At 41.1% G+C, this 24,980-nt stretch overlaps 1 protein-coding gene across 1 annotated transcript; it reads right to left on the bottom strand.

Annotated features, from left to right (window-relative positions):
• Positions 1-1,047: 1,047 nt before the first annotated feature.
• TBX18 (T-box transcription factor 18) lies at positions 1,048-24,980 on the bottom strand. The gene is made up of 8 exons (XM_048079876.2): positions 24,557-24,980; positions 24,056-24,242; positions 22,385-22,486; positions 19,219-19,390; positions 12,403-12,570; positions 11,148-11,212; positions 7,177-7,271; positions 1,048-4,728 (listed from the first exon to the last, which is right to left on the bottom strand). Exons 1-8 carry the CDS (start codon positions 24,825-24,827, stop codon positions 4,004-4,006), a joined length of 1,785 nt encoding a protein of 594 aa, XP_047935833.2. The 5' UTR covers positions 24,828-24,980; the 3' UTR covers positions 1,048-4,003.

Below are 24,980 nucleotides of genomic sequence, written 5' to 3'. Positions count from 1 at the left end.
TAATAATGCTATGAGATTTTGACAGCATATTCAGAAGAGTGCAATAGCAATTTCATATGTGAAGTTGGTACATAAATCTCTCCTAGAGGTATCTACTTTTCAGCCTTTATACACACTTCTATACAGACTAATTAGATCTATTACCCTTACATGAAAAATACACCCACAGAACCTGTGAACTATCCCCTATGCTGAACTGCTCACAGTACAGATTTGCTAACATTACTGCCAACACTGTCATTTTGTCCTGTTGTCCTCTGCTCAAGCAGAAACGAGATTTCTCTGTGTCTGATTGTACCACTCCAAAAAAGGCTCCTCTTATTACAAACAGAAGTTTTCATTCTCTCCAGAGGCGTGATATTTATGATCAAGCATTTTCATGCCTACTTCTCTTGCCCTAATTCTGGTCATTTGTAACAATGCTGGTGTTAAGTGACTACGAAACCCTAGTATTCTAAAGCAATCATATTTTCAGGCTCTGTGCCCTATGTCACATGGAATCATTTATTGCAGTACAATGGGAAATAAGGCCACTACGGTTAAGGGTATTTCTGTGGGGAGAAATGTTGCTCATTGCTGAATAGAGGCACAGCATACCCAGCTGATTATAGGTCGTAAACTCTGCCTTAGTACAAGCACAGAGAGAAGATTTGAAGGGCATTGAGCTCTCAAGCAAGCACCTGGTCACGTGGAAGAGTTAACTTCCCAGACCTGGCTAATAAGGGGCTGCTGAACTTGTCTTGGCAGCTGGGATGAGATCGGTTATGAAAAATTAGCACGGCTAGCTACTCACTCCCTTCTTCCAAAACCTCACAGCTCTGCTGTCAGCCTCAGCATCTCCTCTTGCCCACCATCTATCACAACCTCTGCATACAAATGACAGAGAGGTTCAGTGGCACACAGTTGAACTGAAACATACAATTGTAGACTTGTTGGATACTTGTAGCTTGTTGAATAGTCTTTCAGTTTCAGAGCTTACCTTAGAGTTACCTCATTTTTGCTGAAGTTGTAGAGAAAAAAAAGGCCCAAGCCCCTCAATCTTGCAAATATAGTAAAAAGTGTTTAGATACACACTTTAATATATTTTCTGTGGCATTTTTGTAAAATACAGATATATAATTATAGATATAATGCATATGTAGCATTTACTATGTTGATTAAAAGCTAGTCTTTTCACAATGACACATCAGTAAGTATTTACAATATGATTCAGATTTTAAGGAACAAACGTTTCAAACAATATTGTGTGGTTATATGATAGCAATCATTTGAGGAAAACTAAGAGACCAGTTCTAAAAAAATCTCAGGAGACAAAGTACATACTCTTGCCAGGAGCACCTCCATGTACATGCATGCACAACCTATTTTTTCCCCTTGCAGGAACATGCACAACTTAGCTCTTCCACGTTTCTACCCAGTCACGGCCCTTCAGATGACATGGATAATTATCTTGCTTATCCTTTTTCATGTACAAATTAATTGTACCATTCCTCCCATTTAACACTTTGTCGAACTGCAACATTTCAAAGTTTTGGCTGGAACACGAATTACAATACACAACTGCCTCGTTAATTTAAACCAATAGAGCTATGACAATGTACATAATTGAAAATTTTCCCATCATCTACACATCTTAGAACCATTTCACAAATTATTACTGGGAGTTTTTTGAACAGTTTTTTTTTAGCTTTGCAAGTCTTTGCTGTCAAGTCTGACTCAAAGAAAACTGCAATGCCAAAACTAGCAGCAGACCCGAAGTACATGAAAGCTCTTTGTTATCCTCACACATGAACACTACCTAGCCATTCGTCCTGAATGTATGGCACATGGTACATCAGACGTAAAGAACATCTTCATGTTCAATGTACTGCCAGCATTTCCTATGAGGCAAAGAAGTGCTATTAGCACAATTTACAGAAGAAAAAAATTAGACACAGAAAGGCTGAGTGAATTGCCCAAGGTCACTTGGGAAGTTTACAACAGCAAAGAAGCAAACCCACGTCTCTTTAATTGCAGCCTCACCCTCTTGTCATTCCAACTCTAATGAGAACATTCTAAGTGTCTTCTTTAACATAAACATATATATAACTAATAGAAATAAAGCCTTCTCCAGCCACAAGCTTTAAGGCTTTTGTGGTCTCCCTTCTATTCCCAAATAATAAGAGATAGAGAGAGGGATGCTTCTGTATATATTATCTCTAATCCACTGAATAAACATTAGCTGCATTGAGTATTTCTTGAAGTGGTAGTGGATAAACCCAGTTTGCCAGGAAAGACATTGGAACTCTTGCAAAATTTAACAATACACTTTCACTGAAAAATCTAACAGAGAAATATGTTAAGTCTGAGGGCCTTATTCTCCTTCAATGCCGATAAGGAAAGCATTTTCAATTACATTTGTACCCACTTTAAAACGCCTTTACATCAACTGCACAGTATAGAGGAGGTTTAGGGCAACGTTGAACCCATCCTCCTAAGCATTAAAATCTCTTCCATACCCTCCTTGTTTCAGCTCCAACAGGCAGGCATCTGGAAGGCAGCTCTCGCAGCAGAACCGGCACACACCAGGGCAGTACAGGTGCAGATGAGGGCAGAAGTTTCCCTAGGACAAATATCTCCTTGTGTCCTTGTCACTCTACAGAGGCTTGGTCAGGAGCAGGTTTTGATCTGTGTTCTTGCAAACACCAGTTAAAACCAGATATTGGAAGGAAATAAACAAATTCCCCAGCAAAGACTGTTTAAGAAACAGAATGGTAGTAGCCTCATGACAGAAAGCAACAAGAAAGGAAGACAGATGGCTCCCTGGAGGGAGGGAAATAGGCTGTAGGTGTCATGCGGTAGCATTCAAAGTAAACTATTAAAGAAATTTTGCCTATTGTAATCCTGGTCCCAATTTGACCATGTTACAGGGAGGCAACTATGACAAAGTGCTGCTTCCAGCAACATTTGTGGGCAAACTGGGTTGTTTGTCTAATGGCTACAGGCAATTTATTTACGAGACACTGAGGATGGAAGACTTTTTGCTCTTATTAAAAAAAAAATCACAACACACACAAAAGGGTAAAACCAATAATGGAATTTCTCATCCTGTGCACTTTTTTTTTTCTAAATCAAACCTGCATTTGCCTTTAAAAAAGTAAAAATACAAAAAGAAAGATACATTAGAATATCCTACTGTCCAGTAAATGTCTTATAGGCAATATTTATGGAGGAAAAAAAAATGCATCAAGCCCTTCCTTTGACAAAAACGTAGCACCCCAAAGTTCATTCTATACCAAGGAATGCCACTTCTTCTGCTGTTGGTTCAAATCACTCATATCGCCACAATTTGAATATGCGTTATTTGTCTCCAAATACCTAATCATAAATCTAGACTAATGCTGAAAAAAAATCCTAGTAAGAATGCCGTGCTGTTGATAAGCTAAAAACAGTGTATCATGAGAAGGCAAACTAATCTTTCCGTTTACTTTGTAAATAATCCATTAGCTAAACTTCTATTTTAGGCTGGATGCTTGATGCTTAACACTTGAAAGTCCAAATACCCTTCATATCCCTTATAACAGAGAAGAAGCTTGTAAAATGTCTTTGGTGCATCAGCTTACCATTGTATGAATGTTTTAAAGAAACTCACTAGTACTATAGGAAATGTAAGTGGGCTTGTTTGTGTTGTTTAATACACTAAGTGTCATTTCATTCTTTAAAGGGGTTAGAAAAGAGGAGGGGGAAAAGGGGAGGAAGTCTTACTTAATTTGTTGCATATGTCCCAACGTGTTATACAACTAAGTGTATTATACCAGAAAACTAAAGCAGTCTGCGCCGCAACAAACTCCATGTAACTCAAAATAGGAGAATAATCTGGCCGCAAACAAGTCAAAAATTCAGTGAAACTTCCTCTCATATTATATATACACACACTTTACAAGCTACATTGAGTGTCCTTTCATATTCCAAAAGAAATACATTGTAGACACCAAACATACTGTACGTTTACTTAAAGGCTTCATCAAACCATATGTGCAGACACTTGAGAAGACGAGAGTGTTAAGCTTCCTAGGGTCCTAGAGTCAAAGAAATTCTGCTGCCCCCCACTGCTAAGTAAGTGCACTCCTTCCACAGGGGGCAACATCTGCCGATCCGTCATGGTTCCACTTGGCGAGGACCCCAAGAAACTTCCTTGGGAAGAAACAATTTTCTCAGGACTGGCAGCCAGTTTAGGGGATGTGGAAAAGTTATATCCGTACAGCGCACATGGACTGTGCAGTCTAAATGTGTTGTAGGAGCCTTGGTGGGTTTGATTAGTGGTAAAGGCATTGCTGGATGGGGATGGCATGATGTACTGGAGCTGTGGAGACATCCCTGAAATCTGCATAGATAAGCCAGTTTGTGGGCAGCTGAACGCATCCCCATCATTGCCACTCATTGACATATTCACAGTTGTGCTACTTGACACACCGACATAGGAGGGAGTCCTTGGGGGAGCAAACGTCTCACTGGTTTGGTTTGTGAGCCTGTTGTAGGTTTCAGCCAAAGAAGTGCTGTATCTGTTCAGGGTCAAGCCTGAGCGGGCACAAGCTGTGTAGTCAGCTGGAGCAAGGCTACAGAGCTGGCTAGTGTTGGGACTGAGATGGAAGGCTGGAGATGAGCAAGGGGAACCCGGCAAAAGGTGAGGGTGGGTAGATGGCACTCCACTGCCAGATCCCTGGAGTAAAGTAGAGGAACCTGCATTTCCTGGAAGAGAATATGACAGCGTAAGAAACATGTTGGGAAAGGTTCATTTTCTAGATGACAGATCAAGACCTTTGTCTTTTAAAAATAACCCTTGATGTGAAACACTTGGCACAAATTAATTCAAAAATATTGTTACATACATGTGAAGGTGTGTGTGGATGGCACATGCATATTTTTAAAGAAATGACCTGTCCAAGAACTGAACCTATGCTTTTGTGACCGTCACTCCATACATCCAACCTTACAGCTCCTGTTCGAAAGGTTAACTACTCTTTGTTTGTCACTGGAAGAAAATTCTGGCAGCCAAGGTGTAGCCATCCAAGTACCACACCACAGGAAGCCTTCTTCAAAGTTATGAATTGTCTCTGTTGTTGCTATACTCTGAAGTGGGTTTCAGCCCTTGCTCTGTGTGACATATGCTTCGCTCTGTGCCCAACTGTCACTGCCAGAGCGCCAGCTAAGGAACCAGCACCTCATCTCAAATGATAGAGGCTCCCATAGATAAAACTTCAGGAAAGGTGTAGGCTGAGTACTGTGCATGGAGCTGTTTCATTTCTTGAATGTGAAGGTGGAGGTTTAGGTTTGCAGCAAACTGTGGATGAACTGTTCATTTACTGGTATCAGAACTTTTTACCTCACAAATACCAGTGCTGAGTGTTCCTAAAAATGAACTGCTAACAACAGGTGAAGCCTTTTCTGAGGACTGAATGTTTCCCAGCTGCAAGAAAAGCTTCTTTTTCTTAGAAATTATGTCTCCTGGGAAAATGAGCTTAGAAAAATGGATTTGGGCCTTTCACTGCCTTCTAGGCCAAAGTCACTTAGCAAGGAAGTCTCTCCTGTTTGTGAATCACGTTAACAATTAAACTGCTTGATGATGCAGAGATACACACTGTCAGTAAGCTCGCAGGTTTTCATGACAGGTGAGCTAGTAAAAAGAAAAATAAGTTATCAGTGAACTCTGCCTCCTGCTTGTTGTTCTACTAACAAATAACAGGTACAAAGCACTACGAGATACCTCAAAATTCCAGAAATCCTAGGATTTCTATGTAAATGCCTCTCCTGTCTGAGATGGCCACTTTTAAAAATCAGGACAGATTTCTAATGGGGTCTTTCACCAAGTCTTTTTGCCTAAGCTCTAAATCACCCTTACTGGCCAAGGCACATGAGATTAAAGATTTTGCACAGATCCGAGCTCCCACTCTGCAAACATCAGCAGTAACTTCAACAAGCTCCTTAACCTCAGGCAACAGCAATTCCCCTGCTCTCAAACAGTCCTGCTATGTACAAACAGGGCGATATAGCTGGTCTGTCTCCTAGACAGGTTAACTCCACAGTTAGTTGCCTGCCAGTCTTATGCAGTCTGACAAAGGCTGGTGCTACCACCTCATTCTAGGTGTTTTTAAAAGGACCAGCCCCCAGCCCCACTCTCTGCTCAAAAGTTTGCCAATGCTTACCCTAAATATCTGTGACTTGGCACAAAACCTCCTTTTTAACTGCCCACATCAAACCCTTATGCTCAAGATTTTCAAAGGAGTGGGCTAAGGAGAAGTTAAAAAAGTGATTTTTGTGTGTTTCTCTATTTTCTGAGTTTTTGCTCTGAAGATGCCAAATGACTATGGAATATATTACCAAGAAAGCAGATAGGATGTCTGTAAATTTGATAGCAGGAAATGTTAAGACCCAAGAGCAAGAAGTCTGATTTAGCTGTGAAAAGTCTGAGAAGTATTCTATACGCACAGGGATGCTCTGGAAATAAAGGAACTCAGAAAAGAGTACAGAAAGTCCCCTCTTTCTACAGACAGGCCATTTAAATACCCCCCTCTCCCACAGCACTACCTCTATGATGGGGAAAATGAAAGCCAAGAGGTTATGGACTGGGGAGTAGGAAAAAGAATGGAGAGGAGATCCGTTTTTTCAAGCTCTAGGATACATATAAAGTTTGTAGGGACTTTCACTGAACAATTTATTGGTCTTCAAGAATCAAGAAAGCTTTCCAAGGAGGAAGCAAACTTAAGCTTGCAACTATTTATTCAATACATTGATGACACCGTTTCTTTCATTCCTCTTTTTTTTTTTTCTTAAACGCAATGTATTTCCAACTTTTGAGTTTGGATGTGTAGAACAGAATTCACTAATAATAACTCTGCCTTGTGTAGCTAGCCAGAGCGTAACACTAAATAAAAGGTTATTCTGTCCTTAAATGTCATCTTCCTCCACATGTGATCTGATCTATCTTTATGACCTAATATTTTTGCTGCCACAGTCCTTAAGTTAGCACTTGTTTTCTAGCTTAGACTAATGCTGATGAGAGGTGATGGCCTGCAGTGGGGTTGGCTGGTCGCATTTTCTGCAGGTGAGCCACTTACCTAGATTTTTGTAAGGAATGATGGGCATAAAACTTTACCTTCATGCATTTTTGTTTTGAAAAACCACAAAGAAGACCGTTACCTTGTTTGGGTATCCCAGGTATATCTTCAAATGTAAGTGTCCTTAGTGAAGGTCTCCAGAAGGCATAAGACTCTACCAAAGCTTCCAGTCCCATCCTATTTAGAACAAAAACATCATTGCATTATTATAGAAAGCTATATTTTGTCACATTTCTCTGAATACCTCAGAAACATATAAAAATATTAACATTTCAGGATTATTTTGAAGTTCATTCTGTTTTTTTAGAATAATCTTACATGCTAACCCATGATATTCTGTGATGTGCAGTCACTTGGCTGATAGCATGCAAAGAGTTTCTTGTTTCTACAAGTCCCCTTTTCTATTTCAGTATTATTTTGGGGGGATGTTGTTTTTTTGGGGGGTGAGGCTGTTAAGTGTTATGATGTTAAATAATTTCCTAGTATGACATTTCCTTAAGAGCAACTGCTCTAATTGCCAGGAAGATGATCTCCTATTTCTGACTAGAACAAAGGTGATCAACTGACAACTGTTATTGAAACTGGACTTCCAGTCTTTGTTGATGAGTTGGAAAATCAAGCTCACAACATGAGCAAGGCATGAGTGTACAGCTCTTTTGCTACTAAAATGTAAAAAAAAAAAAAAAGTAATGTTGTATCTCTGTCATTATGTGCTCGGCAACATGCCTTTAGAAACTAAAAATCTTCAATCATTTTCTTTCTACAATGTCATGACAAAACAGAAATATCTGGCTAAACAATTTTGACAGATAATATCTAAAAGAATCTCTATTTCCGGAAGGTAAAGGCTCATTTGCTTTCTGACAGTATTTTATAAATAATGCAGCTCAGAGGTATAATTTTGCTGTTATTTTTGGCTGCTGAGCCCCAAAGGCCTGTTAAGTGTCAACATCAGGCACAAACCAAATACAAGTGCTTGCCTTTGCGCAGCAACACTATGTAAACTGGAATTATGCAAATAGACCAATTTGAAGCTACCAACATGTTCTTCTGATACTGCTTCTTCCACATTGCGTTTCCAGGAGGATCACAAATGTACTTCAGGAAATGGTTATAAAGTATTTATTAGCTGAACCTGGACTAAAAAGATAGCCTTCATTTTCTGCAGTAATGGTGAATTTTCATTTCTAGTTAAAGTAGAGATAAAAGCCACCTCCTGGAGGAGTGTAGCCAAGGTGATAATTTATACAAGATGCCTTCGAACAATTTCCACATTTTATCACCACCCTAATTTATGCTATCAAATGGCCAAGTTTATTTAACAAAACAGTTATGTTTTTTCCTGAAGTATTTAAAGAGAGAAATTCTGGTCCTTTCCTGAGTAAAAGTTTTTATAGGGTCAAACTTAAGGCCTAGCTGAAGAATGAAACTATTCTCAGCACATAAATTCTGTTGCACTTTGCAAATGTACAGGGAATGCTTTTAAAAGGTGAAGCTACTGATTTCTGTAAAATAGCCTGTGGGGCTGAAAGGGAATGACCTGAAAGGGAATATTTTAATTAAACAGAATTATTGCATGCAGCAGTGCAGAATAAGGTAGCTGCAATAATTAAAGCAACATTGAAAAGTTCGACGGAATGGTGCACAGCATTTTTCACACTTTTGCAGACTAAAATGCCTAGGCAATGAGTGTAACAGCCAGAGCAATGAAGATAACAGAATCTTAATACTTAATATCAATGTTCAGCAACAGAGTAAATTAATAATCAACTGAGTAAACTACTGTTTTCCTCAACAATTATAAATCTAAGCTGCATTCCCAAGCCTACTTATTCGGTGCCACAGATCCTATGGAAGAAAACAGCAATACAGAGTTCAGTAAACAAATGTCTATTTGCAACAGGCAAGAGTCACTTCTGTAATGAGTGCATATATGACAGTAAAAGCTTTTGGACCTTATCTAAAGCCAATTCTGAAACTTTTATACAGAGGCACTTTCTACAAGACTGGCCTCATAATCCATTTCTGTAAACTGTAACTGTTTTCAATTCAAATATCATGCGGCTTTTTTTTTTTTTTAATGCCTGAACCAAACTGATTCCTAGCAGCCAAACCAAAAAACCTCCCTGGACAGCCCCAGTAACTATAACAAGACTTGCACAGTTGCAGATGCAGCACACTCACAGCACCTACATCATATTCAGACAGTATCGGGAGTGTCTGGCCACGTATATCCAGTTCAGGACTGCTTTCAGAATGAGCCTTTCCTCTCTATTTTCAAGGGTATTTTCTCTTGTTTCATAGAGCATCATGTATGAAATTCTGACCTCACTTAGTCAGAAGCTTCAGAGGAGTCAGGGTTGCACACTTTTTAGATGGCTCCTTAGCATTTATTTTATAGCTCTGCAAGAAGCATGCATGGCAGAGACACTGCCTATGGAGAGCTGTCAAATGGGGCATGTGCAGCCTTTTTTTTCTTGCTCAAGTACACATGGTTTGTTTTGCTTCTTCAGGCACTGTATTTATCTGGAAGTTACTGTTCATTTATTTGCAGTATAGAATGCTACAAAAGAGGACAAAAGTCTATTTATGCCAGTGCATGGGACATCCCTTCCAGGCTTCAGGACAGAGTAATGCCAGTTGGTTTTTGCTAGAAGACAAAAACCTTAGAAAGCAGCAAATACAGAGTGTAAACCAAAACGACACTTGCAGTGTGCTCCTGTAAATTTTTATAACCCCACCCCACGTTCATCTTCTAAAAAATACACTTTTTGTTTGCTGTTCTGTCTCAACCTTTAGTTAACTCAGGTGGAAGCACAAAATGTTTTTTAATGTTGTAGCCTGTGCTAAAAGAAAAGCTCACTAAGGCAGCTAACAAAAGATACTCTCTGAACATTCCTCCTGGTATACAATCTGCTCCCTTCTCTGGAAGGCGAGGTCATAAATATAGCAGCTGTAGACAGCAAACGCAAAGTGGTCACTGGAACTGATGTATACTATGCACCACAATTAAATGCTTCTTTTTTTAGCTGAAATGGTTTAACATGAAATTCATAACAGGCTTAAGTATTTTGCATTGAACAGTCTTTGGATAAGATACTTCATCTGTGCTGGCAACAGGGACCAGACCCAAGTCTCCACTTCACACTACTCAGATTCCCTATTGCTATTTTGAAAGAATCGTGGATCAAGAAAGAACAAGCAATTAATCAGTCCAACTGCAACAGAAGAGGTGGAAACCAGGCCTGTTTCAAGGTCATCTATAGCCCAGTACGAAAAGCATTCACTTAGAAAGTGGATTTAAAACTCTTTAAGCGAAAGAGACACTTGAACACAGGTCTCCCACCTACACAAATTTAATAACCATAAGGTTACTGCATGAGGAGAATTAGTTTCTCCCCCTTTAAGAGAAAACAATGAGCCACTCATCCATACTAAATGCCACTAAATGCAGGAGAGTCTGAGCTTATAGTTCGATACTGGTATCTGCAAATTTGTTTCTCTAGCCAGGAGGAATAGGAGACTTCAGGAGTGGCCGCTCCTGTTGGCCAGCTGTGCTCCCTCCCAAACTTGCCTTCTGGCTTTTGAAAACTCCCATGCCTGGGTCAGTATCGTTACCTACACACCCACTGCAATGCCCGAGAACACTGCTCCCAGCACAGTGGTGACACAGCCTCCTTGGCTGCAAGTTCTTCCCTGCTCCCCAGTCCTGGAGCACACCCTGCTCATACCCTCAAAAATCTCAGACCTCAGGATGCACTGACTCCATTTTCAGCCTTCACAGTATGCTGCAGTTTCCAAAGGAAACTTGAGTACATGAGTCAAGCCACGTGCCAACCAGTTCTTGATCTCCGAGGGTCAGAGGAGTAGGAACAGGAAGCCACCACTGAGAATGCTACTGGGAAGCCTAAGTGCTCCCTCAGGGAGTCTGAGTCCTCAGACTAATTTGTCTGTAAATACAGCTATTCCCATCTGTATGAAGAATACCCACTACTAGCCTTCACAGACTGATTCTGTCAGCAGCAGGAAGCCCATCTCCTTCCCAGCACCTACCTGTTGCGTCCTGAATCTCTAAACCCTTTGGCAAATGGATTCCTGTCAATCTTCAGACGAGTTATCTGTAAAGATGATTAAAAAAATTAGTATCTACAAATTTATCTAAGAAGTCCAAAAAATGACTCTCCTGACAGAATTAAGCTGACAGTTGAATGTTCTAGCTCCATTCATTTTAAGTAGAAATGTCTTACTATTTGCATGGTTTAAGAAAGCTCTCTTGAAACACTGCAAAATAAGGCCCAGCCTTCTGACCATTATTTTTGCAAATCCCCTGAGAAGCTAATAGGTATTTAATGCTACTAACTGGCAGGTTGGAATTCTTGAGGAAAATCTTCTGGAAAATGTCATTCTTCACCTAAGAGAGTATATTGCCTAATCGCAATAAAACTTAAATTAAATTTTATTTCTGTATGGGCCAAGAAGGAAATGTGAAAAGAGAGATTATCGCTGGGCTATTATCCTCTCAAAAAAAAAAACAAAAACAAAAAAAAACCATAAGATACTTGTAATTCATTTAAATAAACATGGTAGGCACCAAGTAATTGTATCTCATTATTTAGTTGGGTCTCTTGCCATTACTGACATGGTTCTCTCTGTAAAGATAACAAGGCATTTATAATTTCCCAAAATATAGCTATTATATGGAATTCATAAAATGTTACAACACTAAATATGGTGTCACTCTGTATATGAATATTTAAACAAGTGGTGATAAGAGGCAAACGTTGAGTCTGTGCGGATAAATTTCAGTTAATAATATATGCTGAATCCAATTAATAAAAATTACAGCTACTTTCTTCAGACCTTAGCTTCTCTTTTAAAGTATTGGGGCACATTTTTCAGACAGAGTTTTGAAATTACTGGAGTCAGGCCCAAAAGTGCTTTAAAAATTCTATCTGATCTACATGTACAGGTACAAAAACACCTTTAAAAAACAAATTCCTCTTTGCCTTCTTCTTCAATGCTGCATTTATGATTAAGACACTATTAACTATGTTGTCAACTTAGACAGCGAGATCTTCATTACAAAAACGACTTTTTACAGGCAGCACCTAGCCCACATGGCCTGAAGTCTCAGCTACAGCCTCTGGGCGCTGCTGCAATACTACTAGTGAAAGCTACTTGTAATATTAAAGGGGTTTAGGCAATGCTGCCTGATGGTATAACCAACATATATTCTTTTTTCCTGTCTCACACTTCTCTGGTCTACTCTGAAAAACCAGAAAAGTGCTAAGCAGAAAGCCTGAGTTACCTGTTGATTTTGGTATGCCGTGACAGTAGTGAAAACTGTCTCTGGAAAGGAGAACGCTTTGACCCCTTCTCCTGAAGGGATAGGCTTGACGGGGGACAGATCATCTCCACAGTCTTTTCGGATGACGTGGACACGAGGCTGGTATTTATGCATAGAGTGAAGGATAATCTATGCAATCAAAAGAAAGGAAAAAGATAACTTTTATTAGAAAGGACACCCTGTTGTTCCAGGACTAATAGCTTTTTGGAACCACAGCTTATGGCTTGTGTTTACCATGCCACTTACTGGAAATCAAATGTTTGTTTTAACCTCTGGAGGTTGTTATTACAGTAGTCTGTGCATTTATGTTATTGCCAACCCTAAGCATTTAGAAATTATGACTCAGGAGCTCCACAATCAGGGGATGAGCTCAGAAAAAAAAAAAAAAAAAGGAGTGAAGTTCTGGTCCCACTGGAATTAGGAAAGTTTTGTCACCCTTTTCTTTTTTGTTTTTTTCCACTTGAGCCTGGATTTGATCTAACACAATTAACAACAGCAGCATTTGCCTTTTGTTTTTGGAGCCTTCAGGATATGCTTGAAGCATTTTTCTTCTTGATATCCAGAAGGCTGGAAATGTATTTTGTTTTGAACATGATCTGAGACTCTTATAGTCTGAACCAGTAGAAAATAGGAGTAAAATAACACCAAAAGCCAAAAGCTTAAAATGTTACTAAGCCTAGGTTTGTAATACGTTTACAGACAATGAGTATCAATACACAAATCCCTCCCAGCACACAACGCTCAATTCATAATAAAGGATAAACAAGAACAATATGAACTCATAGTGCATAAAGTTAAACGTAATTCTTGGTATTGCTCCCAAATTTTAGAGGAAATTTAACATACGAAATTTTTCCTTTATTTTACTCTACGCCACTTCAGCTAACCACTACGAAAATAGAAGATTTCAAGAAAAAAGAATAATTGGAAGCTCAACTATTATTTTTGGAAAGCCTAAGAAATTAGTAACTTGATAAATAAATAGCCCTATGGCTATTGGCTTGTGGAACCCCTAATCAAAATTCAGGGGAAGTTTTTTAATTTCCTGCTCCTTGAGTAGCCTCAGAACGTGTATGTGTGCAGGCACTTGACAGAGCCCTTATGCCTGAATGCCAGATACCATGGAAGTTCATTCATCCAAATGACACAGAAGACATTACATTCATCTGGCTAAACTAGCGTTTGGCTAGTTTATTACACTTGGTCCTAGCCAGATGACACGACCCCATTTTGGATAAGCCAAGTTTCTGGATAATCAGGGTTTTTATTAGCCTGTAAGTAAGGTTTTGACAATGACATCACAGGCTCCAATTAATTTGCTCAGGGAGTGCCCTACGGATGTTCTCATATGAGGCCTTTTCCCAGTTTTCAGAGTCTTGCATAAGCAAGATTTTTATCATACAAATGTGTATTCTCCTTTATAACAATCCTTTCAGTCCTCTGTTGGCAAAGATCTACAAAATGAAAATGTAGAGAGGACAGCACATTCCTGACCCTGTTTTCCTGTGAACACCCAGTGATACTAGGGGAGGTACTGATGCAACAGGAAAAAAAAAATCATCAAGGAAAGCCCTGTTCCCCCGTTCAAGCCCATCGTTATTCTATGCCTTGTCATCTGCCTGTGTACAACTGAGCACGCCACGCTCTGCTCCCATTCTGCTTACTGTAACCCATCAGCTTTGTGGTGTATATGACTGCTTGCCCACACGGCAGACTTGCCCGTGTATGCAACGATAACCCAGGCAGCTGTGAACAACCTTGTTCACGTACCAGAACAAGTAAAGTCCCAGCAGCACTTTCCACTCCTTATCTGGGTTGGTATTATGGCTAAACTGATCCTTGTCATCTCGTAAAAGCAACCTGGCTTGGCTCTGTGCTGTACTGAAATTTCCTGTGCTGATACACTGTTAGCCCATTAATGACCCACAGCAGGAAAAAAAAAAAAAAATGTTCTTCATTTTGTACCATGCCTTGTACGATGGGAATCTTTGTTAGTTATAGGGATTTTGAATTTTAAATAAATTATACCTAACTGCCAAGTCCTAGTGAATTAGAGAGCAACACCATGTAGAAAGGGAGTAAAAGGAGAAGCAGATGCGACGCCCGCTCCGAAAGCCTGGAACAGTGCTGGGGCCTCGGGCAGGGCAGGGAGGAGAGCGGCTTCCCAGATCCGCGCTGTGAGCCTCCCTCTGCCACCCTGCCCAGCTGTGCGGAAGGACCCCGGGCACAGTTTCATCCCTCCCGGGACGAGCACAAGGAGAGCAGGGGAGCCCTGCTCACAGCAAAGTCCCAGGCTCTTTTGTCCCTGCGCTGGGTTAGATAGTTTTCCTAAACGAGTGAGCTGTCTTCAGACGTGCCCTAATATTTTCCTAACAAAATCACCAACCTCAGACATTAGCTTCGCTACCATAGGCTTACAAAACAGCCAGTCTTTCTCTGGTGTATCGAGGCACCATATTCGAGCCCTCCACCACATGTGGACAAACGGCACAGTGGCTCCGACGAGAGCCGAGAGGGATGGCGCCTACCAGCACTGCACCGTCACTTCCCGGGGGAATACATCTCTCTAAATGTAAAGTTCTCAGAGTTGTGACTCTGTCACCGCAGCAGCTCCCACGATATGATCTACCTGGGCAGGGAGGACGAGGCAACAGCCCTGCAGCATGAAGGCAGGAGTAGGCTGGGGCGAGATGAAGGCAGCATAGAGTCATGGCCACCGCACCTACAAATGCACGAAGCATTTTCTGGCCAGAATTACCTCCTCAACAGGTGTTTTGAAAGATGCTGCCATGATGAGACCTTAGGTACTGCCATGGTACTGTCAGTGCCAGCACCGGTGAGCCCAGTTCTGCTGTGGCGTGGTGGCATTGTCCTCACCTCACTGCTGTTGTCTCCAAAAATCTTTCTGTATCAAGCAAAGCCCACACAGTCAGGCTTTCTGCAGTCAGGGTAATGTGTGGAGCCAAGGAGCACGAATTCTCTTTTCACAAAGGCAGAAACTGCAAGTGCAAATGCTGATGTTTTCCAGCTTTTCATTGTGACAAGAAGATGTTACTACCCACTGACTGTAAGCAGAGCTTACTGCTTGGAGCCAAGTCTGGGCAGAGCAAGCGCCCGCCTCTGCCTCCAGCCTCACCCCACTTTCAAATCGGGGAAGGGAAAAAAAAAAAACAAACTACCATGGAACAATTAACATACTAACGGCCTCATTTTCACTAAAAGTTAGATGTTCTTCTGCATCAAATAAATACTTAGTTGAAAAGCACAGAGAACAGCATCAAAAATACTGACTCTTGCCCTCTGTCAAAATGCAGATATAAAACCGCAACAAAATAGAAAAATCAACCAATTCTAACCAGAGTGAGAGAGAGACTGATTTTACAACACAGCAATTATTCCAAAGACTGGAGGTGAGCGGCATTGACACATGAGACAAAGAGCACCCAAACCACACACTTCTCAGTGTCAATTGCAAAACACAGATTCACTTTTCTGTACCATAACTCAGATGTATGACAAAAAATGCCACAGTAAAGACTTTAATGGTGTTGTCGAGCCTTAATAACCGTAAGGGCACACAATCTTTCCAAAGCAGGGAATTCATTCTATGACTCCCTTCTGAGATCAAAAATACAGAAGGAAAACATATCCTTACAAATTTTGCTTGATCTCCTCAGCCTGCACGGGAACCCAAGTATCAGAGAGTGTCCTACGTGCAGATGTACTTCAAAACCCCTCCACGGAACAGCACTATAAAATTACGTCGTCACAAACTCCCACCCAAAATGCTGATGAAAATAGCAGCAGGCAGCAAGAAGTCCAGAAGCGTTAGAGCAGCAAAACAAGTTGTCTCAGAGATGGCCGATCCCTTGAACAAGAAGCTAATCCCGGGCCGGCGCTGCCATTTACCACAGGGCCAGCACAACGCAAGAGGAGCTGGCTGCCATTAGTTACTACCACAATATAAATACTACACAGAAATACTACCTTAGCGTCTGTTTGCAAATAGAGTGCCCGTTCCCGTGAACGTGAGTCACTTCTGTCAGTGACTCTGAGAGTTAATACTCTGGTAAAAGGGCTCTGGGTTGATCTCATGCGAACTCTCTACCTCAATGGAAATTTGCGTCCGCAAGATCAAAACCGAGACCTAGAATTTTAATGCAAACACTCTGCAATAGCTGACACCTCTGAGGAGGACGGTAAGAATAAAGGAATGATCTCAACAAGGAATAAAGCCCCAGAACCAGGCAGCACAGAAAGTGTACCCAAAGAACAGCTAAATCCCGGTGCTGCTTGAATCACTGGAAGAAGGAAGGCAGAATGCAGAGACCCCACAGAGGATTCTCTGAGCCATTCTGCCTAAGCAGAGGATGAAAAAGAGGATGAAAAAAATGCTTTCTAATAGCCTAAAACACATCCCTTCTCCCACTACAGGGGTGGGAGAGTCAGAACACTTGATGTAAAAACAAATATTCCAGGGACAGTATGACCTTGACCTCTGGCTCTTCTAATCCACCATCCCTCCCCTGGTACCCTCTTGAGAAAAATGGTTCCTTCCTGCTTATGAGAAACAATTGTTTTTTATATTCATCACAAAATATGATTATTCGTTTTCCATTATTGCTGGAGGCATTCAGAGGCTACATAGCTTTTTCAATACAGCATTCCACACTACCATAGCTTTAAAAGAAAAAATGTACCCATTGGAAAAGACACTTTTCTGCTTTCTGCTTTTGCCTTTTCTGGTAATTATGAATGACATGTTTGCAATTTCCCAGATTTGAGAAATATGAAATTATTTTACAGTCATCCTTCTTTTGTCCTTTTATTTTAATACTTAAATTTCCATTTTGGGGAGGAGGGGCACTGCCGTAGCTCTGAATCAGTTCAATGTGTCTCAGATCGCTGTACTAGAGCTTTGCTTCACGTGTTTCCAAATCAAAACACTTAACTAAAGACCAGAAAAATTTATATCCCCCCACATTATGAATAATGGCGTGCTGCGTACACTACACAGGTTTTGGTTCTGAATAAAAACAAAGCTAAGATCTGGGAAGGAAAAACACAGTAATACAATTCTCTACGTATCAGAGATTTTATCACAGGGCAGTTTGTGACTGCGAGTGCATGGGTGGACCACTGCATCCACACATTGCCCCTCACAAACCACCAAGTACAGAAAGCAACCAGCCTGCTCTCCATCAGAAAAGTGACGTTCTACCCATTCGCATCTGCTTCACTTTGTAAACCATTACAATATACTCTGGGCTTAGAGAAATCAGTCCCATTCAAAGAGAGTCTCAAATAGGCAGATACTGGGGAAACTAAGGGACTACCTGTGCCAGTACTCAGTCAAACAAACAATGCCAAATGAGACCCCATAAATGCAATTCTGGAAATAAACAACACACCATGCCTTTTTTACAATCCTAAACAAAAGCACTGCTGATTCAAAAGATGTAAATACCCACATGAGCTTTTTAAGGAAGAGCATAGCAAAATTATGAATAGTATTATAAGAAAGGGAGATTTTTCATCCTTGCGACTGCATTATTTGCTTGCTCAGCCCAGCCCATCTCCTGTATTCCTGCGTCTGTACTGTAAAAGTTTTAACTCCTGTGCAATTTGACCACAATCTCAAGTTAATCTGCTTTGCAAACACAAATAGGGAAAAAAAAGAGTCATACTTATACTTGGAACACGTGTTCAGAAAATACCTGGCTTAATGTCACAGAGCTACAACTATTTTGAAAGATGCGTGTAGTATCTTTGTACTTTGTGCCAGGTACGTTTTCTTTCAATCCTGTCCATGAAGGAGAAAGTATCCCGCTTAATAAACTGGGCTATGCTAAGGACAATGGAATCCACATCCTGTCTCAAAACTTGCCTCTTACATCTTAAAACTCTACCACTTGGAATTCAATGCTCTTTTTGAAAGTAAGCCAACATTTGCCATTTATTACTGGATTTTTCAAAATTAAAGACTCCACTCAGACTAAAAAACAATTCTCATTTTTTAATTTTTTCCTAAGGTGTCAGCTAAAACTATTTTAAGGATTGCTAGAAAGATACTGGCTTACATCTGTCATGTTTCAACAGTTTTGAAGAGAAAAGGAAATATTAACATAACACATTTTGTCACATTAGATAATGTCATAACTAAACAATTTAGAACTTGCAAACAGAACACTCATACTGCATACGTCTTCGCCAGTTTTTTCAGAAGTAATGAGCCTCAGCTGTGAAAGGGTCTTGCTTCATAAGGTATGCAATAAATCATTATCGGAGCGAACCCAGCTCCCATGTTGTTCGTTTTTGACTGCAATTATTAACACCTCATGGGATTTCACACAAATGTTTAGGTTAAACAAATAGTTAAGTGTATTTTTATTCACATGAAGCTATTACACACTATTAATGTTTCTCCTAGCCACTTGTGAATTTAAACGTACTTTTTGATCAGAGCAGAAGTTGCGAGTAACACGCTTGGTGGGAAAACATGAGAGCAATTCTGCCCCTTCATATTAGGCAATTTAGCCTTGTAAAGTCTTACTTTGCAGAAGGAGTTCTATTTTTGAGGGGGGAGTAAAACAGCAGGCTCTAATAAGCAGTTAATTATCAGAGCAGAAAGTAAGCAGATTTTAGATCTGGACGGTAAAGTTCCAAAACAGCTTTCAAAAGTCAAGCCTATTTCTGGCACCCTGAAGCTGTATGTCAGAGTCTTTCAGGGCTGAGCAATGTGCCTACATATAATACTGTAGAAGAGCGAGTACTCACATGCCCTTGATCGTCAAGCTCATTATTAGTGAGCTTCAGTTTGTCGAAGCTGATCACTTGTCTCATCCACGTTTCCCCAGAGGCAGGTGAATCGGGGTGAATATAAACACGAGGTGGTACCGGGGAGTCAGCATTACCAGCCACCATCCATTTGGAGCTATGATAAACATACCTATAAGAAGAAAACAAATATCTGTAGCCACAAAATCTGAAATAATTTATCAGACCTGTTCAGGATTAACCTACTAGGGACCATGTATATAACATGAACCCATCAGTTGACCAGCATGAAAGGACAATAAATGTTATCATTTAAGTTTCAAAACACAGTTCTGGTTTGCACAAAGGTAAGTTTAAAAACCATGCTTTCAACCAAACCTAGTCTTCCTAAAATCAGTAACAGTCTGTACGTTAGCCTCCACGCTGAACTTTAAGCTGGTGTCAATTCATTGACTGCTACAGCTCCACTCTGAAAAAGCATCAGCAAACAGAGCAGAATCTGGTCCCTCATTTATCAAATCAAGTAGTAATTCCATATATGGAAGATTTAACATGTTGACTCTAATATAAGAGTCTATAAATAAAGCTACTGAAGGGAAAGAACGTTATGATTGTGAAAAATAATGAAGCTATGTCAAACTAAGTTCTAGCTATTTCTGCAAGACTATTATTTTTTCTGAATAATATCGCAGAAACGCTTAAAAATGAAAAAACACAGCTTATATTTCATTTGATAGGCCAACGCTGAAAAAATCATTTTCTTATAAAAGTAGTGCCTTCTTTGGTAGAAAACTTATTTTAAAGGCAGATGCTTCACAGAGCAGTTTAAAAAGGACTAATTAAAAATGTCAAGGTATTTTTTCCCGAGTACAGTAAAATTCCTGTAAATGAGCTGTATTTTCTAATAAAAACAGGAAAGAATACCAAATCATGTGTTTGTACAATTCAGTTCCTTAGCAAAAAAAGACAAACAATATAATAAGAAATTAAAACAAAGTGATCCAATACACGAATCCCTTCATACAATTCATATCAAGCTGGAAAACTAAGATCTAGAACAGTGGCAACACCCTCTCCTGAATCCTCTCTGGAGAGAAGTTCTCAACCCTAATCCACACTGTCAACCATTCTAACATTTTTCATTTATTTTATATTTGTTGTTTTATACTCAATACACGTTTTTCCTACAAAAGTAAATAATGCCATAAAAATAGAATATTTTGAACCACACTTTAAGCTTCCTAATATTTACAGTGGGATCCAGATTTGCTAGAAATCTAGATCTACATGCAATTTTCTTCACTTCTGTTTAGTTTTGCTGTCTGCTATGACAGCTAGCGACTAGGCTCAGTATATGACTGCTATTGCATCTTTCAAACATAAAGATCAGCAAGGCAATCAGTTTGCAAAGCCACATGAACAGTAGGAGTTAAAGTAAGTCAGCAATAAATTTATGTGGAGATTGCATAGCAAACGATGAAAAGGGGAATCAAGTAAAACATGAATGTCTAGCAGGATGATTAAAGGTGTGGTACTAAAATATGATTACAGAAATTTAAGTTTGCCAATTACGAAAACACTGCCCGTCATACAACTTTTGTTAAGTGCTTATCTGGAGACCATGCATCTCATTGGGCAGACGGTGCGGATCAGCATGAAAATATTTATTTTAAATACAGTGCATTTTAAACAACTCATGCTTGCTGTCACTGTTTTTAATATTAACATTTCTGTTCAATCTGGAATATTTACCTTGCTCTTCTTGTGAATTAAGAAACTGCTCAGACCTTCTAGGAATTATATGCTTAGATTGCTAAGTAAAAGTACACTTGCAACACAAAGACAAAAAAAAAAAAAAAAAAAGACTTTCATTTCAGCTGCACTTCTCTGTTCAAAAAAAAAATGAAAAAAGAGCCTTTTTCCCCCTACGGTACAATCAGAAAAGCCTCCCCTAGGTATACATACTGGACATGCTCAGCATTTCTACAGACACCTTGTTGAAAAATTCAAAATCAAAAATGTTCATAAGAAACTGCTTACATACCGCATGAGAAAAGGACAAAATTACAGTCAATGAGGTAAGGACATGCAAAAAAACATAGTGCAGTGTTTGTTCAGGAAATAAGGAAGCATTCCTGAAGAACCAACCTTTTAGTCTTAGTCTGAAATATTCCTACTTCCACAATTAAATCTGCAGCGGTTTTCCGTAAATTATACTAAGTATAGGGTTGAAACAATCAAAACAGCAACGGGTAAGGACCCATTCCTGCCTCCACTGAATTACTTGGCAAGGCTGCTCCTGGCTACTACAGAGAACAGGATCACGTTTGTAAAGCAAGACATACAAAACTTCTAGAACTCATAGGAATAACTGCTGTGGGCCCAATGTTGCTATCATTTCTAAAGGACCAGTGGTTTCAATGAAGTGGAACTAGCTCACTAGAAATAAAACTACCCTTGCAATAGTAAGAGTTTAAGCACAAAATTCCTACTCTCAAATGTTGGAAGAACAAGTACTTTTGTTCCTCACATTATTCCTCGGACAATAATGCCATTGATTGTTTAAAAAACAGTAATTAGAAACATTACCCTTTGTGAATCTAAGCAACCAAGTATCTCAGTGATAAACAACTATTGAAGTAAATGAAAGAATCAATTTGAAGGACGACCAAGAAAGCTTATGTGCATTACATTCTAATGCCATTAAATCAGATATTAATGATATAAGGTTATTTGTTAATGTTAAAGTTATGCAACCCTAGAAAAAATGTTTATTTACATATTTATTTGTTAACAGGAACTAATTGCCACTGACGTGATGAGGAATAATATATGATAATGTTTCTCTGACTGTACTCGAACTGCAGTCTGTGAAAGCAAAAGACCTGGTGGTTGCCCACAGCACACATACAACATAAGCCAAAGGTATAAAGAGCTTCGACAACACTGCAGTTATTTTTGCATACTTGGCACCTTGGCACAGTGTTTTTTGTTGTTGTTGGTTTATTTGTTTGTTTTTTTTTTTTAACGTACCAGGATGAAAATAGGAATCAGTAGGAGGGTTAAACACTGCCTTCTGCTAATTCACATGCTGTTAATATTTTCTTCCAATAGCCAAGATCCCTACAGCTTGCACGATGTGTTTTTTGCCATAAAGCCACCGTACCTGTATCTTTTGTTATCCACTGGCACAATATCCATAGCAATGTAATACTGCTGATGTGGGTCTAAACCTGAGATCTTCACCCTCATTGCGGGAAACATCCGCCTGAACATGGAAAGAGAGAGGTCATTTTTAATACGAAACAGACTTGGGAATGGTTGTTTAGGAAAAGTAACCAGTTCGTGGGATTTTTCTCGTTCTTCCTTTTAGCCTACAGAGTCCTTTTTGACGATTACAGTTACATAGCCATGAAATGGTCCATTCGATATGTCAAAACAGATTTTTAAAGTGCATTTACTTGAACAATGCTTCGTATGTTTTGGGATACGCTTTGGGAGTGCAACTATTACCACATCATTTCAGCTTTCTTGTTAGACAGTGAATCATTTTGTTTTGAGACTCTACTTCAGCAGTACGCGTGTTTAGAGTCCGTTAGAAATATTAACTAGAAATTTATTTCTGGAGATGTGCAAAAACCATTTCCGTCCAGGAACAGCAACGCTTACAGAAATGTAAATTGCCAGTTGCTTTAACTGACAGTGGCAAATGGTGTATCATTTGTATATCAGCAAATTACAAAGTTGAATCCATGGTGATACAATTATAACACTGCAAGGATGCAGTTATAAAAACCAATGTGCCATGCTATAACCAAACAATATGGTCTTTATTGAGACGGACTTCCTGTCTGCAACTTACTAAAGGTGAAGTGCAAGAGTTACTCTGTCTTTGAAAGGTATAGTAAAACTTCTTTATTGAAAGCAGAAACGAACGTACAGGGTAATTTCTAAAAAATACATTCACAATTTAGATCCTTCTATGGAGAAAATTGATTAATTAACTGATGCAGCGGTTTTTACATAAAAAAATGCATTTATTTCACCGTATGCTTGGCATGGCTTTTAATCAAGAAAGTTCATTCTCGATGCCAAAAAAAGAAACGTCGCAACGTCGAGCTGACTGCGAGCTAATGAAAGGTACTTTTCTGTGCTTTATAAACCTGAAAGCCGTTCCACTTTATCCAGTATTTGCTGCTCTTCAAAAAAAAAAAAAATCAATTAAAAGTCGTTACTGGAAAGAAAAATCCTATCTCTCTTTATTTCTGGAAAAAAAGAAAAAAAAAAGAAAAAAAACAACACAGGAGGGTAAACCTGACTGTGGTTAACCAGTTTGCACTGTTATTTCAGTGCACCTGTAAGATAAAAAAGAAAATCCCTGACTGGACCCTGCTAAGACAAATGTTGCTTTGTGCTGTTTAAGACTGCGTTTCAATCATTAATAAAACCTCTCTGAAAACGCAGAAGGTAGCATATGGATTCAATAAAATATGTTTTTGTAATTTCTAATAAGTTCAGATACTTTTATACTATCCAGGTTTTTACCATCTGTATCCACTGGCAAAGGGGGAAAAGTTTCCCCTCAGAAGGACGCGGCGCTCGCAGGCTTCACCCTAACGAACAGGAAACCCCACGCGGCCACATGCCCATCTGAAACTCTCGCCATCTCCCCGGCGTGTAAATATTTCTCTCTCCTTTTTTTTTTTTTTTTTTTTTGACATTTTCTCGCCCGTTTTCACGCGGCGGCCGGTGCCCGCCGCCTCCAGCGGCCGTCGCGGTGCTGGGGGAGGCCGCGGGGTGCCGGGCCGGCCCCGCAGCGCCCCGGGGTGCCCGTTACCTTCCGGCCTTGGTGATGATCATCTCGGTGCCGATCTCGTGGAAGCGCTTCCAGAGCTCGGCGCCCTGCAGGTCCACCCGCGGCGCCTGCGGGGCGGGCAGCGGCGAGCCGGGCCTCGAGCCCTTCGGGGAACCGCCGGGCGAGGCGGCCGGGGACCCCGCCGGGAAGCCGTCCTCGCCTCCGCTGCCTGCGGAGAGATCAGAGACGGGGAGGAAGCCCCATGGGCCGGGGGAACGAGCGGCGGGGCCCGCCCGGCACCGACACCGGGCCTGGGCCGCGGCCTTCCGCGCCGGGCCGCGTACCCACGGCGGGGCTGCGGCGGGCGGGCGCGTCCCGGGGCGCGGATCCTCCGCACGGAGCCGCGGGCACCGGCACGAGTTCGTGGCGAACGGCCCCCACGGCGGCGGCTCCACCGCCTGGCGGCACCCGACGGCCTCCCGCGGGGATCGGGGCCGGGGCCGGGGGTCGGGCCGGGGGTCGGGGCCGGGGGTGGTCACTCACCGGCGGGCCCGCGGGCGGCGCAGCCCAGCTCCATGTCGCCGCAGGTCCTGCCGCCGGCGGCGGGGGAGCTCTTGGCGCAGCAGCCGCTGCCCCCTTCGTCGTCCGCCGCCTCGTCCTCGCCGCCCAGCTTCCGCCGCTTGGGCTGCCGCTGCTGCTGCTGCTGCTGCTGCTGCTGCTGCTGCTTCTCGGCGCCGATGAGAGCCTCCACGGAGAAGGCGTGAGCCTTCAGGCTCATGGTGGTGCCGGGCGAGGACCGCCGCTTGTCGGCCATGCCCCCCCCCCTACAGCCCCAGCATCCAGGCCCGCCGGCACCGGCACCGGCACCCGCGCCCGGCCGCCCTCCCGTCCTCCCGACCGCGCAGGCAAGGGGCTGGGGCTTTTCCTCGCCTTTCTTTTTAAATCCAAGTTATCAGCCAAGTTTTTT

The sequence above is a fragment of the Anser cygnoides genome, chromosome 3 (assembly GCF_040182565.1).
Source record: "Anser cygnoides isolate HZ-2024a breed goose chromosome 3, Taihu_goose_T2T_genome, whole genome shotgun sequence".
Classification (NCBI taxonomy): domain Eukaryota; kingdom Metazoa; phylum Chordata; class Aves; order Anseriformes; family Anatidae; genus Anser; species Anser cygnoides.
Note: the sequence above shows the minus strand (reverse complement) of the source record. Positions and strands in the feature narration are given on the sequence as shown.